We start from the raw sequence: 20,278 nt of genomic DNA on the forward strand, positions 1-20,278 counted from the left end.
TTTAATTTTTGTGAACTGCCCAGAGAGCTCCAGCTATTGGGCGGTATAGAAATGTAATTAATAAATAAATAATAATTAATAAATGTACAGAATTCTATATTCTATGTTGCTCCCTGCCTTGATCCAGAGAGAGAGGCAGGTAAGAGAGCCAGTGTGGTGTAGTGGCTAAAGTGTCAGACTGGGAGTCAGGAGATCTGGGTTCTAGTCTCCACTCGGCCATGGAAACCCACTGGGTGACTTTGGGCCAGTCACAGACTCTCAGCCCAACCTACCTCACAGGGTTGTTGTTGTAAGGATAAAATGGAGAGGAGGAGGAGGATTATTATATACGCCACCTTGGGTTCCTTGGAGGGAAAATGGTGGGATATAAATGCAATAATAAATTAAATAAATAAATAAATAAGAAATAAATTTATTATTATTATTTTATCTCATTGAGTGTAGTTTTTTAATGCAGTGGTGGTACATGCATTAGCTCTGCAGCAGTTTATATCATGGTAGTAATTCCTTTTTAGAATGTGATTGAGAGGGTGGTATTGTTGCCTGATTTGTTGCATGTATCCTGCTCTTCCTTCAGGAACCTCAGAGCAGTTTTCATGGAACTCTCAGGGGGACACCCTTTCAGGTACAGAACGGACTGATACCTACATAGTTTTAACTTCACAGGCCCTGACACCAGTCTCTGGGTCCTGATGGCAGTACTTTTTGGGCTGCTACAGCTGTGGAAATTGCCATGGCTGGTAAAGACAGATGTGACACATTACTCAGCCGCAGGATGAATGAATCAATCTATTTCTGACCCATATCACTTATTATTATTATTATTATTTATTTATTTATTTATTTATTTATTTATATAGCACCATCAATGTACATGGTGCTGTACAGAGTAAAACAGTAAATAGCAAGACCCTGCCGTATAGGCTTACAAACTAATAAAATCATAGTAAAACAATAAGGAGGGGAAGAGAATGCCAACAGGTACAGGGTAGGGTAAGCAGGCACAGGGTAGGGTAAAACTAGCAGTAGAAAGTAACAGTAGAAGTCTGCACAACATCAGGTTTTAAAAGCTTTAGGAAAAAGAAAAGTTTTTAGTTGAGCTTTAAAAGCTGTGGTTGAACTTGCAGTTCTCAAATGTTCTGGAAGAGCGTTCCAGGCGTAAGGGGCAGCAGATGAAAATGGACGAAGCCGAGCAAGGGAAGTAGAGGCCCTTGGGCAGGCGAGAAGCATGGCATCAGAGGAGCGAAGAGCACGAGCGGGGCAATTGTGTGAGATGAGAGAGGAGAGATAGGAAGGAGCTAGACCGTGAAAAGCTTTGAAGGTCAACAGGAGAAGTTTATATTGGATTCTGAAGTGAATTGGAAGCCAATGAAGAGATTTCAGAAGCGGAGTAACATGGTCAGAGCGGCGAGCCAAGAAGATGATCTTTGCGGCAGAGTGGTGAACAGAAACCAACGGACTGATGTGAGAAGAAGGAAGGCCAGAGAGAAGAAGGTTGCAGTAGTCCAACCGTGAAATAACCAGTGCATGAACAAGCGTCTTGGCGGAAGAGACAGACAAAAATGATCGAATCCTGGCAATATTATACAGGAAAAATCGACACTTCCACATGTGTTCACTCATATGTCAGTTTAAATACTATTTTTGAACATATCATTTGCCAAAATGTGCAATACTAAACTTGCTATCTCAAAATGCAAGTTTTTAAATGCTTTCTGATACTGTTTTGAACCAAGAATGGCGAAGAGCAGAATCCAGTGGGTAGCTATGCTCCAATCAGCACATGAATCCGAGAGGTGTGGACTGGTTTATGTAGGAATTTGTTTCCTCCTACCTGTGCAATTTCAGTGGCAGATGTACAGTCCAGCAAATTTAATGCTGGTTCAGAGGGGCTGCCTGCCACTCAGCTTTTTATTTTATTTATTTTTAAAAGCACTGCATGCAGATGCATCTATGTACCTGGCTATCCATTACTTTGTCACCTTATTAATAATTTAAAAAGCAAAATGATGGTTCCTCCACCCCCACCCCCTAGAGTGATACTGCTACAAGGATGATAGCGATGTCACAATCATAAGCCAAACAGACTGTTTAAGAACACGCACAAGAGCTGGGGCCTGTCTTGATGATACTGCATTAGTGCCGTGAGCCCCCCCAAACCCCATGGTTTCGCTCCTACGGGGTTGCACCAGGTAATCCCCACACCAAGGAGTGAATGCAGGGTTTATATCGATCATTGGAGCCGCCACCGCCGCTGCCTGTCCTTCTCTGGCTTCCCCCCCTTACCTCGCAGGACTCCCCCCCCCCCAAATATTGACAGCCAAGGGAAGGGAGAACTTCCCCCAGCAAAAGAGAGACTCTTCCCTCCATGCTTGAGGCAGAGCAGGTGTTTTCTAGTGGCCATATGGCTTGCCGGCCTGCACCCTCCCCCCTGCCTGAGTGGACAGCGGCCAATCTGAGGTTGCCATCCACCTTGCCACGCCTCCACTGTGGCTCCAGAGCAGCGACAGATGGCAGATACGCCGTCTTTGCTTTGCTCCGGAGAAAAAAGTCGGGGTAAGTCCCTGACTGTTTTACTTCGGGGGAAAGCCCTGGGATGGCTCCGCAGTGGCTGCTGTGTCGTATATGCACCGCCATGGAGCCAGCCCCTGAAAAGGAGAAGTATATTTGAATGGAATGCAGTGAGGTTCTTTCTGAATCGGTCCCACTATAAACACTTATGTTTGTCTTCATCTGCCTATGACCACCACTGGTAGACTGAACCTATGTATAGGGATGGGATCATGTAGAGGAGGCGTTTCTGTCCAAGGGCCAAATTCAGACCACTTTCTGTCCAAGGGCCAAATTCAGTCTTGGAGAAGCTCTTGGGGGCCACATTCTAGTAGTGGGCAGGGCTAAAAGTAGAAGGAATGGGGCCAAAATACGGGGGGGGGGGGCACACCCACAAAGAGAAACGAGCCCTCCAATTGGACTGTCTGAATTGACCTAATGAGAATAAGATTGTTATAAAAGCTACTGAGCACCAGGCTGCCTCTCTCTGCCTCATTTCAGTTATGTTGCCAATGTGATAAAAACAACCAAGAGACAATGGTATTCCTGAGGCAGACTTGTTGCTCTGAGACCTGGAGGGGACTTCTCATTTATTCTTCACTGCTTTGCGTTTCTTCTGTGGTAGCCCACATCTCTCCACTTGAGGTTCCAGGCTCCATGATGCTGTGAAATCATCAGGTCCTTGCTTCAATTCCAGCACCCAGTTGTGATTCTTGATCCTAAGTGATTTATTCTGGACTCTCTATTTGGGAAGGCACAGGGAAAACCATTCACCAGATGGTGATGCACGTAGCTATCTGCCAGAAGGTGCTTCAGACAAATCACCTTGTGGTAGAGGAGAGCGGTAGATTTTATGGTTCAAAGCCACATAGCGCATTGCCCTCTGGTGGCAAATAATGGATCCTTACTGAACCACATGTACAAATCTATTGAGTTGACTCCTGGTAGCTCATGGGGTGGGGAGGTAGCAGTACATTTGCCACAAGCGACACAGTGGCATAGTGGTAAATCTGGAGGTTGAAGGCCCCCATCATGATAGTCCTTGCAGCCACACACCCTGAAGAGATTCCACAATTCAGGCTCCTGTGTTGATCCTTATCACTTAACCAGCTTTAGCAGTTTACTTCTCTACCAGGATCAGTTTTTTGTTTTTTTGTTTGTAAAGCTAATGGGTCTAAATAGCTTGTTGACAACCAAGCCACCCCAAAATACTTTGCATTACAACAGGGATAGCTCATAACACGGTATTATTGTTGATGGCTGCAGCTATGCTCAGAGAGAACAGAAAATTTTATGGGGGGTAGCAGATGAAATCATCGTCCCTGCTAATCAAAATGTCCCAGTGCTCCAACCCCGTGGGCTCTGGCTCCACCATGCCACTGCACAAGCAGCAGGGAGGAGCAAATAAAACTGTGGGCCTTGATATGGGATAGAGTTCGGTCTTCACTCCTGCCTGCCTTTCCCATGCTGCACAACTGCACCCAGTTAGGTAGAGTAAAAGCAAAATCACATGCATGCTTGTGCTCTAGCAAACTGGGATAAAACCTGGGTGATGGTAAGCATTGTAATCCCTCACATTTGGAGGTACCAGGTTGGGGAAGGCTGCTGCAGTATCTCCACACCAGCACCTGCAGTCACCTGCAATGTGCAGTAGTGGGATGGAAACCCTGCATGCATTGGGGCTGACACATGGGGTAAGAGGTTTAAATGTTATGTCTGAAACATGAAGCACTGCCATGCAGGTGTGTGTGTGTGTTTGGCGGCATTCGTGTGGGGCTTTGGTGGTTTTCCAAGGACTAAAGAAGCACATGCACCTGTGCCAACTCTCCTGGATGGCAGTATCCCACCTTATGGCAGTATCTTTGCTTAAATTTGTAGAGACAACAAAAAGGGAAAAACCCGTAAGAACTGTCAACATAGCATAGGAGACCGGGGATGTGGGGAAAATGATACCTATTGTGTTCTAACTAAGTACCATGAAGAAGGACCTGAGGATCGAAAACATCCCCTTTTCTACCCTTTTGCCCTTGGCTGAAATTTGTAGATCAGTTCCTACAGCTTCCTTCTGACCTCTGGCTTCTGGGTCCAACCCCATAGATCTAGGTTCCCTGGAACTAGCCTCCAGTTTCCATGCTAATTGCATATCCTGCAGTGTCAGTTTCAAAAGAAGGCTAAAGCTGATTGCTTTTCACTGTGCCTCCCTTTCTTCTGCAGACGAACATTGGCTCCATCTTGGTCTCTGTGAATCCCTACAAGCCCATTGTTGGCCTGTATGATGCAGCTGCCATTGACCTGTACCGACAGCACTGCCTGGGCGAGCTGCCACCCCACATCTTCGCCACAGCCAGTGAGTGCTACAGCTGCCTGTGGAGGCGCCATGACAGCCAGTGTATCCTCATCAGGTGAGGGGCGGGGTTACTGTGGCAAGTTCCTTCCCATCCCACTAGTTGCAGTCCCTTTACTGAGAACTGTGAGCACACTCCAGAGCCCTTCTTTTCAGACCTGCTGTTGAGATCGTTATTCCCTCTCACTGATCCTGTCCTGAGTAGGTTGTTCTGCCTGTCTGTTAACAGTGGCGAAAGTGGAGCCGGAAAGACGGAGAGCACCAAATTGCTGCTGAAGTTTCTATCAGCCATGAGCCAGACTTCCCTGGGTGGCCCTGCATCAGAGAAGAGCACACGTGTGGAAGAGGCCATCATGGAGAGCAGGTACAAGCCCAGAGTGTCGCAAGGGACTGGTGTGTGGTTTGGAAATGTTGTTTCTTAGGTAAGCTACATCATGTGCAGGAGATTGGGTTAGTATTGTAGCTTCCCAACCACCAAGGCAATTAGTTACGGTCTGCAACTTCTTTCCTCCCAGTTGGGCATTGTATTGCACAGGAAGTGCCCTGGGGGAGGGCAGGTTCCTTATTCCCTGGCAAAATGCTGCATACCACACGGGGGATATATTTGTGTGGATTGTACAGGCCTCACTGGCTTCTCCCAGGAAGGTTTTCAGCTGTAGGGAGCAGAAGAGTTGAAACAGCAGTACAGCTTCCCTGAAATGAAAGCTGTTTGGATATGCCTCCAAAGCTCAGGTCTCCATTCAGATCACAGTGACAGCTGGGTACTGTTTAGAGCCAGGGGCACAAAAACAATAAGCCGCTAATGCCAGCCATTCACATTCCTCATTTCCCCAGGTGTCCTGCATTTATAAGTGGGGCTGCTGGGTGGAAAATTCTGCAGTAAGAAAAGCTGGACTGTTCAACGTGTACAAGATGCTAATTAAGAATATTTGTAGAGATTTGCCTGGTCCTACTTCTGCTAGATATGTGGAAGGGCAAGGAGCAATGCCTAGTGAAATCTCTTGACTTCTGAGTTTTCACCAGTTAATGCTTATTCGCTTTCAAGTCTCTCCTTACAGCCTTAAGGATTAGAAGCTTGGTTCTTCTTTTTCCTTAAAGATAGTTCAGACCCTCAAGATCTGAATGGTCTCCATGGTAAGGAATTCCAGGTTTGTGCAGAATTATAGAACATGCATAGACACATCCTAAATACACATTGCAAATAGATCTGCTAACCCCCCTTTTTCTTTCCTCCCTAGCCCAATCCTGGAAGCTTTTGGAAATGCCAAGACAGTATATAACAACAATTCTAGCCGCTTTGGGAAATTCATTCAGCTGCACTTTTCCCAGCATGGGCATATCCAGGGAGGGAGAGTCACGGACTGTATCCTTCTCTTTGGCAATTTCAGCCCTGATCCCCATAGCACACACCAGGCACTGCTGGGCCAAAGGGAAGAGAGATGCTAGTGAATGGTGTGTTTCTGCAGCTCCTTTAGCAGTGGCTCACCGTGTCGCACAAGGGGACCCTCCTCCCCACTCCTGATTCTCCCTTGAGATTTCTGTTCCAACACAGTGTAGTTCTTTAACCCAATGGAACCCAGGGTCCATATAATGTGGGGGCAGCCACATTGGAGAGCTCCTTGCAGCTGAATTCCTTTCTGTGTGATTAAAAGATTTCTTCAACAGATATTGGAGAGACTATTTATGGGGTTGCCTTAATGTTGCTTCTTCCTTAACCTGTTGCTCAGATTTATTGGAGAAGGTGAGTAAAGTCCGTGCTTGTCCTGACCCTCTCCCCCTCCAAACTCTTCCCCTCCCCATGTCCAGATGATGTGGAGATGATATATAAAGGCAGTGACTGGGTGGTGCTGGGTACAGTCTTAGCACCATTAAGAGCTCTGCTCAGCAGAAACTACGCTGTGTCTGCACCAAGGAGCTGTACTCTCTTACCTGTTGCACCTTCACCTGCTGAAAAATAACCATGTGTTTTCCATAGTAAATGTGGTTCCCTATCCTAGAACTGCCTGTTCGACCTCTTTGTTTTATTAATGTACGCTCTGTCTTACATAATTGCACCTGTGCACTGATGCAGCTGTACACCAGTCCCAATGCATTTTATACAGGAATAAAAAAATGGATGAAAACTTGTTTCTTAGAACATGAAGTAGCAAATGGTTTGCTTCTGCGGGCAGAAAAAAATAGCAAAATGCCTAGGTGAACAGGTGTGTGGTTGCAATGGCGCCAAATTCACCAAAAGAAAATGAGGCTCCAATAGTGAAGATGTAGTGACAGGAAAATAGCTGTGAAGAAGGACAATTCAAGATAGACCTCACCCATCACCAATCATGCAAGAAGTGCATGCTTTTAATGAGGGACAAAATTTGGCATAAGAAAACAAGGAAATGGAGTGTTATGATGTGCTATGGGTTGTGGTATGGACCCTTTTTGCATGGGTAGCCATAGCAGCTACATGAAAAACTGTGTAGACACACTCCTGGGTCTTTTTCTGGGATAGAGGACATAATGCTAAGCACAGGTGCTTTTCTTCCTTCAGAGCACAGCACACAAACTCAACACTACTTAAAGATAGGTCACCTCATGATTTGCTAGTTTCTGTGTGGGTTTGGTGTCACCTGCCCTCCTTTCTTCCTTGTTTCAGAACAGAGTTGTTCACCAGAACCCAGGAGAACGTAATTATCATATTTTCTATGCCTTATTAGATGGTGTCAGCAGAGAACAAAAAGGTAATGGGATTTCTTGAACTTGCTCTCAGTGAGAACAGCTCTCTTATGCTGGTGAGAGTGCCTCGCACAGAGGTGTCTCAGAGGGTAGGCCTATTTCCCAGAATTCAGAGGGACATTCCGAATCCTAGGGGCAAAGAACTACACTAGTGGTGGGGAACCTGTGGGCCTTCCAGATGTTTGACTCCCATTGCCATTAGCCCCAGCCACCATGGCCAATAGTTGGGGATGATGGAAGTTTTAGTCCAACTTCAGCTGGAGGGCCACAGCTCTCCCGCCCCAAATAGTCCTATCTAGTGATAGAAAGCAGAACCCAGAATTCCAGTCTGGGAATGTCAACATATGAGGGATGTAAGACTACTTTTAGGATATATTTAAATTACGTTTTGCATTTCCTACACCTCCCACTGACTCTGGGTAATCCTGCTTACTGTCTCTGGAACTTTGTTTGGGTCCTGCTCATCCCTCTTGCAGGAGAAATGGGGAAATATTTGTATTGGCCTCAGAACTGATGGTCCAGTTTCTGTCTTAACCATACCTTTGGCAAATTCCTGAAGAAAAGCTTTCATGAGGGCTTGTCAGAGCACTGGCCTCTGCTCCCTATCTTGCACCAACCCAGCCTCCTTGGACTCTAAACTACCTGTAGCTTCTCTCTGTCTTGCCCCTGATTTCCCACCCTCACATCCAGAAGTCCTGGAAGTTTTCCCAGAATCCCCTTCTTCCTGTGAGGGATGAAACTGGAAGGCGCAATAGGTAATGAGGAAGCCTTAGGCTGAGTTAGACCGTTGGTCCATCAAGCAGTGGCTCTCCAGGGTTTCAGGCAGGATTTTTTCCAGCCCGACCTGGAGATGCTGGAGGTGCCTGAGAACTTCTGCACGCAAAGCATGTGCTCTGCCACCAAGCCACAGCCCCTCCTTGCCATGCTTGCTCACGTTTACGTTCATGTTCTCCCCGGCTGCTGTGCTGAGCTCATTAGGGTTCTGTTGAAGGTCTCTTCACAATGCTCGTTCAAGTAGATGCATTTCTAGGGCTTGTCATTCAAATGACCAAAGGCTGTTTTGCATGTTACATGCCACATTAACTATAGTCACAAGCTCATAGAAAAACCAAACCAAAAGCTCTACATTAGAAACAATAACTCTTTGTTAGAACAGTTTGCGAACATGCCTCAAGGCTCATGTCCCAGAAATCCCAGTTTAACACCCATTAAATGTGGTGTTTGAAGTGGGTGTTACACTATAAAACAAACAAAAAACAGCACTGGAAGCACATAGCTTGCATTCCCAGGGTATCCTCTGCTTGGGCCGGTGTTGAGGGAACAACTTTTATTTCTGACTAGTGAATGGACCTGGCTTTTCATGGGTTAGAACAGCACTTAAGCTTCATACAGTGAAGCCTGTACACAGCTGTCAGAGTTGAATACATTGTGCCAGTCCTGTCTGAGTAAAGCCATGCCCCCTGGCACCCTGAGCCATGGCCTCTGCCATGGTTCACCCCCTGTAGCCCCTAAGAGAGGGCTCTGTCCATTCCATTCCTATGAGAGGGGACTGACCCACAGCAGGGGGGAGAGGGAAGGCATATAACTCTGTCCTTTGGCCTACTAATTTCTCCTAGCTTCAAACTGTATGGACAGCAAAGCTATGCACTGGTTAGGGATGTCTGCCCCTAGTGACTGAAAATGTGACTGCAGGCTACAACCACATGTACACAATTAAAGCAATTAAAACACATTAATGTGTTTTTAAAACGAAATTACTTTGAGGTGCACACCCCTAGGGCCCCTTAGTATGAATGCCAAATTTTAGGTGTCTATGTTTCATATTCTTGGGTCTAGGTCAGGGACAGAAGGACAGATGGATGAAGAGACACATCCTCTTTTCGATTATTACAGGGACAAACATGCAGTATTTGCTTAACAAATAACACTATATTGAGATCTTTGTTAAGCCTGTGCAGGGGTGTAGAGGGAATGGGCTCAGGTACTAGTGACTGACGTTTCCCTTGTGGTGCTCCTGCTATGATTGGTCCACTGTGTCCATTGCAATGCTCTCTAGTGGCTTCAAATGGTGTGAGGTTGGTCCCAAGTTGTATTTGGCTTAGCTCTGCTGAAAGGTAATGAGGCTCTTGACTGCTTCATGCCTTTACTGGGCTAGTGTTAGCCATGCAGGACTTCTTCTACAGCCTGTTCCCCCTGCTTCAGGTTTGATCCTGTGGTGCTGAAGTGCTGTGTAGGCAACTCCTGAGAAGAAAGCAATGGTGGGGGGTTGTTTGGCTGCATCCCAAGTATCCATGCTCATCTCTCTCTCCTTTCTCTGTGTTTGCTTTTGCTTCTCTCCCAATCCCTCCCTGCCCTGGCCTCCAACTTGTTTGCGTCTCCTTCTGGGAGCTGCCTCCCTACAGAAGACCTGGCCCTGCTGGAGCCCAAGAGTTATCGTTACCTAAACCAGTCTGGCTGTGTAACCAATGAGAACCTGGATGACAAAGACATGTTCAGCAAGGTCATGGTGAGTCTTCTCCTTGATTCCAGGCAAGACTTTAGGCCAGGGATGGGGACTATGTGGCCATCCAGATGTTGTTGGACTGCAACTTTCATCAACCCTAGTCAGCATAGCCAATGGTAAGGTATCATCGGAACTGCAGTCCAACATCTGGAGGGCCACAAGTTGCCCAACTTGGCTTTGGGCAAAACCTGTTGGGTGGGCATTTCCCTCAGTTTTTAAAGGAAGATGTGCCTGTTCCTTTGGCGGAAGAAGGTTGAATTGCTTTTCAAGATAAGAGTTAGGAGAGAAAAAGTGCTCACGAGCAAGAGAATGTTTCATTCTCAGAAGTAGTAGTGCCTGCTCATGGTGTGCTTTATTTAATGGGAATTAGAGGCTGTTTAGACCAAAGTAATGTAGTGTGAAGCCACTTCTCATTGTCTTCCCACAGACACTTGTCTCTTTGTTTCTTGAGGCTCTGCAGCAGCACGCGTTGCTCCCTTCCTCCTCAAAAAGCAATGGGAATGACTTAATCTGCACACGTTGTATGTGGTCTTGGGAAGGCTTCTGCCTTGAAAGGCAGCCAAGAAATATTTTAAATAAATAAATAAATAAATATGGATGCTGAATTGCAAGGTAGAGTTATGGAATTGGTAGGAGGGGATATAGTAATCATATTTATTATTTATAAAGCACTTTCAAAGCAAAATGCTTGTGTAGGAGATAAAAGTTAAAGGCAGACAATAAGATAAGATAAGGACTAAGAAAAGTGCACTAGGGAGGAAATGGAAGAGGATTAACTTAAGCAAAAGGCTGGAAATACAAGTAAGTGGGCTTGGAATTCCTCTTGCCGATCCAGAAATATCGGGTCTGAATGTCACCAGAATATAAGATGCAAGAGGTCAGTTCTGACCATGGTTCTCATATCTGTATGTGACTCAGTAGAGTATTCTTTGGGTGTGTTCAGACAATCATGGGGGTCAAAGAAGCCATCGTGGATTCTCCCATTGCCCCTGTGCATGTTGTGTGCATGGCTGCAATTTGCATAATTGTCTGCGATGCAGCGCAGTTTGACAAGTTGTCAAAACCAGGCACAGCGCATGGCGGGGGTGGCTTCTTCCCCACACCACAATCCCTACTGCAAGCCATGGGTTGTGGTGTAGGTAAGAAGCCACCCCCACTGTGCACTGCAGTTCATTTGGGCAACATGGCAACCTGTGCTGCATCGCGGGTAATTATGCCGACTGCAGTTGCACGCATGGCAGCAAGAGAAGCCATGATGACGTCTTTTACACCCGCAATTTCCTGAACCCAGTCTTTATCTTCAGGCAAAAGGGAGAATAGGGGACATGGAACAAGGCAGGCTGCGAGCTCACAGGATATGCCAACATCTCTTTCTTCAAATTGTTAGCTGAGTGAACAGAAGGTCAGATGTTGATGTTTACATAGTAGCTTCATTAGCATGCTATTCATTAGTTAGATTATTAGTTCATTGATCAAGTTTGCTGCTACCTGACAGGCTTCTCAAAGCTGCCAGAAATAGTTTCCAATCGCCAGAATAAAGGGCTTAATCAGGCACCTCCTATCTTCCTTTCTGCTCACTGCTCCTTTCAAGCAATGGAATACCTTCACCCAATGCATCGCGGCAGTCCATTGAGTGAGGATTATCAAGTTATTCAAGGAAGAAAGCTGTGTGGTTGCTCTGCTACTGAGCCAATTGCTATTTGGCCAACAGCCCATAAAACCAAGCAAATAGAATAGCTGGGATGGCTGTCCATGGTGTTTTCGCACAGCACGAGCAGCTGAATCAAAGTGCCCCTTACTACCCAGAGCACTGGATATTCTTGGCTCCGTGCTCATTATAGCAAAAACCGAAAGCTGCGAGAGGAACCTAGGAAACGTGGGAGACTCCATTACAAAGGACTACGCTAGGACTCATGAGAGCTGTGCAGCTCAATCCTAGGCCTGTTTACTCAGAAGTAATTTCCACTGAATTCAGTAGGGCTACTCCCCAGTAAGTGTGTTTAGGATTGTAGCCTTAAACAGCAAACTCCTACAGAAGACTGTGGAGAAAAGGTGTAATGATCACTAGCTTTTGAATTTCCAGCTAGGACTAAGATAAGAGCATTTGGTTATTCTAGATGAGACATTCATCATCATCATCATCATCATCATCATCATCATATATTTCTTACCCGCCTCTCCATTTTGATCGAGGTGGGGAACAACAATAAACGATAAAATACATAAAACTGAATTAAAACATAATATGCATTGTGAAAAACATCCTAAAACATTCTAAAAACATCCTAAAATTCCACTGGATAGGCCTGCCGAAAGAGATCAGTCTTTATACTTTCTTGAATGCTAGTAGACTGTTAAGTTGCCGAGTCTCCTCCCGCAGGCCATTCCACAGTCTGGGAGCGGCAGAAGAAAAGGTCCTCTGGGTAACGGTTGTTAATCTAGTTTTTGCTAGCTGAAGTAGATTTTTCCCAGAGGACCTGAGTGTGCGGGGCAGATTATACTGGAGAAAGCGATCCCGCGGGTAGTGTGGACCCAAACCATGTAGGGCTTTAAAGGTGATAACCAACACTTTATACTTTGCTTGGAAACTAATTGGCAGCCAGTGAAAAGATTTTAAAACTGGTGTAAAGTGGTCACCCCTAGGTGTACCGGTGACCAGCAGTTGCCCAGCTCAGTCATAGACTTTTACAGGGAGTCCAGCCATCATCATCTTCCACTTCTACCCCTCTTGTGTTTCCCCACTGCTTCTTGTCTTTTTTTTCATCATCATCATCATCATCATCATCATCATCATCATCATCTTCATCATCAAAAATACCACCCATTATGGAGGGAATGACAGAATAGCTGCACAATCACCTTGGATTGGTAGCAAGGGGACCCTCCACCTGGAAAGATCTGGTGACTTTTCTTGGCACGATTGATGGTGGTAGTGTGGATAACATAATTCAAATTTCTTTTGAGCAGACTGCTCTTGAAGTGATGGGATTCAGCTCTGAGGAGATCAGAGACATCTCCAAGCTTCTGTCTGGCATTCTGCAACTTGGAAACATTGAGTTCATGACTGCTGGAGGAGCTCAGATCACAACAAAAACTGGTAAGTGTTGCCCTCTGGTGAACTTTGTTCCCAAATGAACTGCTTCTGCCTCCTCATCTTGGTGCATGCTGACACTGGGGCATACATATAAGGCACTGCAACCTCATTATTGCCTTTCTGCCACAGTCCATAGGGTAAGATGGATACCAGAAATTACATATTATCAAGATGCATCTTTTTAACTTGTTAAAGTTTTTAAGGTTGTTTTTTATGTTTTTATTTGATTAGGTTTTTTATTTTCTGAACTTTCTGTAAACTGCTTTGGTTGGCTTCAGAAAGCCAGTATGGAAATACAATCAATCAATCAGTGCTCTCTTCTAGGAAGTCAGGAGGCAAAATCCAGTCTAGCTCATTCCAAAAAAAGATATCCCCGTTAATTAACAAAATAGAAATAAAATCCAAGTTGTTTTTTTGATTGTGTGTGTGTACATAGACATGCATGCACACAGAAATACAGTATGGTAAAGCCTTTCTTTGGTGGCCTGCTTTTGAATATTGTAGCCTGACTGCCATGTTGACACACATGATTGCATGTCCAAAAAGACTGGCGTTCTCCCTGCATTTGCTTATTTGGCAGTTCTGTTTATTTCAGCTTTCTTTTGTTGTCTCATGAAATGTTTTGGCCGAGACCTGGGGAGGGGAGTATTTCATCTTTAAGTGTGTGGCTGGCTAGTGGTAGCTTTGCCGTGTGTGTGTGTGTGTGTGTCACAGTTGCAGTACTTTTGTTTTATCATTCTGCCTCACGCCATGACCTCCCAGTAGAATTTTGTGCTCCCACTTCACCCCCACCCCCCTCAGAGTAGCTTTCATCTGCTAGTAAAGTCTGTCCAACCTAATATCCCTACTTTTGATGCTGGTTAGTATTGGATTCCTCAGACAGAATGAACTGTCCCTTTGTAGAGAGTTCTCTCCCTTTAAAATCACCCCCAGCTTCACAAAGAGAAACAGAATCCATTATCACAAGCCTTACTGCTAGCTCTGTATTGTCCTCTCTCTAGTGCTGAATAATGTCAGTGAACTGCTTGGCTTGGATGCCTTCCAGTTGTCTGAGGTGCTCACCCAGAGATCCATGTTTCTACGGGGGGAAGAAATCAGCTCTCCCCTCACTGTGGAACAGGTGAGTGAGTAGGTAGCTGCTTTGCGCTTGGCATGACAGCAGCATCTGGCTATGATGGGTGTCTTCCCCTAGGTGGCAGCACTCGCATGGGTGTCAAAGGGAAATGTCACCGAGGAATGCCCCTGATCTGATGATATGTTTTCTACTCCCTGTGAGGAGGAGGGCTTCCCAGGATGTGCACAATGGCTCTTAGGGATGTGAGTAAGCTCTTGCAAAGCAAAGCCATTTGCTTGGAGGGGTAATTGAATGTGGCTCAGCCTTGTTAACAGATCCAATGCTGCAGATGCTGTATAATGCAAGCTCGGGGTCTCTGGAGACGTTAACAGGCAAAAGTACTGTGGAAAGTTCTGTCCTGTGGATGACAGGTTAATGCAAACTCTCCAGAGGATGTGGTCTCTTTTCAAGCAGGAGGAATCTCCTTGCAATGTGTTGGTCGAGCGTTAAGTTGGGTACAGCATGGCATGTCTTGTTCTTCCATTACAGTCTTCCTCCAAAACAGTACAGGCCTTGGCTCTGTTGTTTGCTCTCAGTCGGTTGGCAGAAGCTGCCTCTTGGAGCACACAACATGGTAACATTTAACATGGAGCAGCATGTTGTGGCTTTAGTATTTGCAAAGCTCAGGGCCCCAGGAAGTGTATAAGGCAGGGCAATATTGTATGTAAATCTAAACAAAGAAAATGAGCACTTCGTATTTGATCAGGAGCTCAGAGCAATATTTGGGAGCTTGATTGGGCCTAGCAATAGAGCCATCCCCACAGCCAACCTTAGGTTTTCTGCCCTTAGTCAGAAAGGTGATGTCCTCACTCCTCCACCACTTCAGGTTCAGGACAAACTAAAGGAAACAACTGCTTTGTGCAGTGCATAATTTTCTACAAATAAGGGGAGGAACCCTCACTGACGGAACAAACAAGGAATGGATTCTGTAGGAAAACACTAGGTCTATACTATCCAATCTGTGCTAACAAGACTGTATTGGATATTTTCTAGTGTGGAATATGCTAGACAATATAGGGCAGATCAAAAGGAAAATAGTCCTTTAATAAATCAGTGTGAGTTATAATAACATTAAATTCCACCTCAGACAATAATCATCTGCCTGAATTTCCGATGGTTACATAACATTAGGACTTGTTACACAGTGTAGTGCCACGAGTTAAATACATGTGCAGTTGGAAAGAACCCTTACAGTCCTGTTAGCATGGATTGGATAGTATAGACCTAGTGTTTTCCTACAGGATCCATTCCTTGTTTGTGCATAATTTACTTGCAGAATTAATTGCTGGAGGATGTTGTGATAGCCCCAAGTGTAATTTCCTCTAAAAGTATGTTTGACAGATTAATGTAAGGCACATATATTGATGGCGCTAAGCCATGATAGTTAAAAATGGAACTTCACACCCAGGGACAGTATACCTCTGATGATTGAGTGCCAGTGAGAAACTTTAAAGGTTGGCTGTTTCCTTTTATTCCCTGTTTCTGTGCTTTCTTTGAGCATCTGTTTAACCACTCTTAGATTACTGAATTAGATGGCTCTGATCTGATCCAGAAGGTACTTATTTCTGTAATACCTGGGTCTTAACGTTTGCTCTTTTTAAATGGCAGCTGAGACTCTAAAGATGCCAAGTGCCAGCTTCGATGCATGCATGGTACACAAGCAGATGAGTGTAATACATAGCTCTGAACTTTACAAAAGATATCAGGATCTTGTTGGTAGTTATAAGAGTTTCTGCTACCAAATGCCGCTTTCCCCCTTCCCTTCCCTCCAGGGACTGCAGCCAGCTGTTGCCAGATGCTGTTCTGGGCATGAGAGGGTGTGGAGATCCTAGTCAACTTGCATTGTATGCAAAGCTCATTACCATTCCAAACTTTGACATTTTCAGTGTGTTGAGCAGAAGGAGCTAAGGGGTAGTCAATGGAGCCTTTGACAGAACACATCTGTCTGTGTTCCCCCCACACCCCGCCCCTTCTTTTGTCCCAGTGCTGGGTGTGGTGAGTCAGGCGCCCGTTCCTGGAAGATGGTGCAGAGATGCTGAGTGACTATGCAGTCTGGACACTTGGCTTCTGCTTCTTCTTGTCTGTGCTTCACTAAATGTAATTGGCTTAGGCCCAAGCTACATGATAGAAGGAATGTGTCGCTGCCGCCACTGACTTGCGCCTTTCCCTCATATGTCTCTTCAGTAATGTTTAGTTAAAGACTTGCAAGCTGACATCATTGTGCGCAGAGTCCCCCCTCCCCCACCCCACCCGCTCCTCCAGCAAGCTGCAGCCAATGAAGTGGCATGGGGGCAGGGAAACTCTCAGAGCAATGGCGTCATTCTTTGACTAAATGTTACTGAGGAGATGCATTCCTTGTAACGTGTAGTTTAGGCCTCAGACTTCCCACTAGACACTGGGGTCATTGAGCAGCCCAAGGAGAGGTCTGGTGGCTCTCCTGTTTTCTGATTTATGGTTTCCTGTGAGGCACTTTGAAGTTTTGAGACAGCCATGACAGGAAAGGATTGGGGTTTCCTTGGGCACCCTCCTAGAGTCATGAGAGGTTTTGGCTGACTAGGGCCTACGTTTTCACAAATAGCAGCTGAGGCAGTAAATCTATGTCTCAACTGTAGTGTTTCAAATGGCAGGTGAGGACAGCTGAATGTCAATAGATAATTGAACTATAAAAAGGTTCCTATCCATGAAAAACTAGCAAGACAGGGAGCTAGGCCCTTCTCCCTGATGCCTAGTTTAATAAATGTAGGGATTAAAAAATATATATCTACAGAAGCTTCAGTATTAATGTGACTCCCTTACCTGCAGTTTGAACTGGTACAGTCTAGACCGAGTTTTATTTTATGGTAGGTTTTTTTACTTAATATAATTTCTAGACTGTTTATCATAAAACAATTAAGAGGTGTACAGTAGTAAAAGAACAATAAAACAGCATAATAAAATAAAACCCAGAATCAAGAGCTAGGGAAGCCTGAGCAAACAGTGCGTCTTCAGGAGGTATCGAAAACAAGACCATGCCTGTTTGGTATGGTACCAGGAAAGGTGCTCCAAAGTACAGGTGCTATGACATTGCCATACAATAATGAACCGGCTGCAGTACCACAAACAAGATCTCACAGATGCTCTTAATGTCCTTATGGGTCTATAAAAAGGAAGTTGGTCTTCCACTACCTTGTCTGCGGTTGTGAGAACCAGGCCTGGTTGGGCTGAACTAGAGTTGGAAGGCTTGTTTGGGAGTAGTCATTGCATCATGCCCAATGTAGACACTGAGGTTTCAGGTGAGGTTTCCACACTGTTTGTTCCTTAAAACGTCGTTTCCCAGGGAAACATATTCAGCTGCAAAAGCTTTTGGCTGCGGGGGTTTCCTCTGTGGGGCACCCAATAACTCGGCATGCTTTCCAGTTTGGAGAAGGTTTTGGGGGCTACATTCTCAGTGAGCAGGGCTAAAAGCAAAAGGCAAAAGAGATGGGCCCAAATTATATTTTAAAAAACAGGATATTTTAGCTTAAAGCTCTTACTACTTGTAACTAAGCTTTAGGAGAAACATTTTAATATTTTAGAATGGGTGGGGGTAGAACTGCACAAAAGCTGGGGAACCACCAAAGGATTGTGGTCAGGGGAAAGGGTGTGAGACCAGGGGAAGGGGGCATAACCATTCGGGGCAGCCTGAAGGGTGTGACTAGGACCCCAAGTGCACCAGATTTGCCCCCCCCCCCCCCCCCCGGGGCCTGAGGTTCCTCACTCCTGAAATAGAATGATACAACTGATTCCCCTCCTTGTTGATGGTGGTGCCTGGCCAAGCATCATCTTCCTCCCTGTTTGCTCCTAGGCTGCTGACTCCAGAGACTCTCTTGCCATGGCTCTTTACTCGCAGTGCTTCTCATGGATCATTGGCAGGATTAACTCCAAGATAAAAGGGAAGGAAAACTTTAAGTCTGTGGGCATCCTGGATATCTTCGGCTTTGAGAATTTCCAGGTCAGAAATCAAGCTTTGTGGGGGATTGTAATATGAATCAAAAATTGTTTTGATGCATGCAGAAGACCAGCTGGGCTGATACCTGGGGGGTGAGAGGAAAGCCAGCAAGGTAGAAGTAATTCCAGTACGTTGGCAATGAAGAATGTCCTTTGAGCGTGATCCAGGAAGGGCATTTAGGTTCACTATCATAATAGGAATGTACAGCGCAGGGATGGGCAGCATGGTGCCCTCCAGATGTTTTAGACTACAATTCCCACCTGCTCCAGCCACCATGGCCAATGGGAATGGGTTATGGGTATTGTAGTTCAAAACATCTGAAAGGCACAAAGTTCCCTCCCCCTGGTATAGCAAATTTATCTCCCTGGGCATATGGACATGTGCATGCATGCATGCACTCCCTCATATAGACACATTGAACAGTCCCCCCCCCCCCGGTGCCTTGTTACATCTTGAATTCACATCCTTGTCTTCTGTGCTTTGTTGGTTCTGCACCAATCCATGCACTACTTAGCTATTCTAAGGCATGGACAATGGCCAACAGGAACAAGGTGATGCCATCTCTCCCATGCTTCCTGCATGCACATTCTCTTCCTTATGGCCCTTGAGGAAAACATTTCCCCCCAAGATCAAGAGCATGGGTATTAATATTGGTTTCTCTTGTCACACGCACAGGTGAATCGTTTTGAGCAGTTTAATATTAACTATGCAAATGAGAAGCTCCAGGAGTACTTCAACAAGCACATATTCTCCCTGGAGCAGCTTGAGTACAACAGGTAGAGAAATGGGCCTTTTAGGGGGCAGAGATTTTATTGATAATTTTTAGTAGCTTCTGGCTGCCAGGAGAACCCTTTACTTTCAGATGAAGGATGAAAAATTGCTAGCAGTAGGGAAGCCATTTTGCATTTCTTCATTTACCTTTCCATTTAAAAGTGGCTATATTAAGAAATCTCAGCAGGTCTGGCCCAAGATAATTTTGCTGCTTGAGGGACAAGGTGGTACCCAATTCCATATATCAGACCGGCGGTTGAATCTTATTTCACCACCAGCAATGGGAGTGCATCCTCCTCTGCACCTGAGGACAGCAGCCTAGCTTGGGGATGACATAGCTCTGTCCTCCAACAACTTGCTGCCATTCCTCACCTTCCAGCATCTGCCTTTGAGGCAACTGTCTCACTTTGCCTAATAGTAGGGCCAGCCTTTCTGCTCTTTTTTTTCTTTAAGGTCAGGATGATATTCTCTTCCCTTTGCTCTTTTGTCCCTACCCAACCCCACAGTGCAAAACTTGCTATTGCTTCTTCATTTCTCTTCACTACGAAAGAGTGCCTGACTTGTTTTTCCTCTTTGTTTGGCAGAGAGGGGATAAGCTGGGAGGCCATTGATTGGATGGATAATGCAGAGTGCCTGGATCTTATTGAGAAGGTAGGCCTCTCTGGGTGAAGTTCAAGATCTTTCTTCCTCTGTGATCAAGCTTTTCTCTGATCTTTGATCTCAGGTCCTGATCTCAAGTGTCAGGACCTGTTTCTGTGCCTTATTTTGCAGCTAGTACATTGCTGGATCTCCTCTTTAAAAAAACAAGTCACTCTTAAGTATGGGGAATGGTTTGATAGACACCCTTTCCACCCTGCTGTGGCAAATTAAGAGGTTTCAGGACCGTTAGTGTGTGAAGCATTGTGGGTAAGAGGAGGAGTCTGGGAAAAGGAGGGAGGACTGAACACAAGGCATAGCTGAACAGAGGACATCGTTTTAATTTGCTGTTCTAGGTATATAAAAATTGTTTTACTCCCACCAGTCACATTGTATGCTGAGCAGCATAACAAAATTGTACCCATGAGTTGTATGGGATATTATTTGCTCATTTTCATTTTTAGTACATTCTTTCTCTACTTGCTCTCCTTTATAACTGTGTCTATGTCCCAGGCAGTTTGTGGAAATCAGAAGGCTCTCAGTTGTGTTCTTTGCATTTTAAAAAATGGCTTTGTCAAACC

At 45.4% G+C, this 20,278-nt stretch overlaps 1 protein-coding gene across 1 annotated transcript in view; it reads left to right on the top strand.

The window, feature by feature from the left end:
• LOC134392480 (unconventional myosin-X-like) overlaps positions 1 to 20,278 on the top strand; it is a 102,835-nt gene that overhangs the window by 30,363 nt on the left and 52,194 nt on the right. Inside the window, exons 4-14 of the mRNA XM_063116844.1 lie at positions 4,765 to 4,952; positions 5,124 to 5,258; positions 6,133 to 6,257; positions 6,622 to 6,635; positions 7,533 to 7,617; positions 10,015 to 10,118; positions 13,083 to 13,212; positions 14,211 to 14,329; positions 18,147 to 18,293; positions 18,966 to 19,066; positions 19,646 to 19,712. Of these exons, the coding sequence (XP_062972914.1) occupies positions 4,765 to 4,952; positions 5,124 to 5,258; positions 6,133 to 6,257; positions 6,622 to 6,635; positions 7,533 to 7,617; positions 10,015 to 10,118; positions 13,083 to 13,212; positions 14,211 to 14,329; positions 18,147 to 18,293; positions 18,966 to 19,066; positions 19,646 to 19,712 (1,215 nt within the window). The remainder of the gene's footprint in view (positions 1 to 4,764; positions 4,953 to 5,123; positions 5,259 to 6,132; positions 6,258 to 6,621; positions 6,636 to 7,532; positions 7,618 to 10,014; positions 10,119 to 13,082; positions 13,213 to 14,210; positions 14,330 to 18,146; positions 18,294 to 18,965; positions 19,067 to 19,645; positions 19,713 to 20,278) is intronic.

Source organism: Elgaria multicarinata, chromosome 2, assembly GCF_023053635.1.
Source record: "Elgaria multicarinata webbii isolate HBS135686 ecotype San Diego chromosome 2, rElgMul1.1.pri, whole genome shotgun sequence".
In the NCBI taxonomy this organism is placed as follows: Eukaryota; Metazoa; Chordata; class Lepidosauria; order Squamata; family Anguidae; genus Elgaria; species Elgaria multicarinata.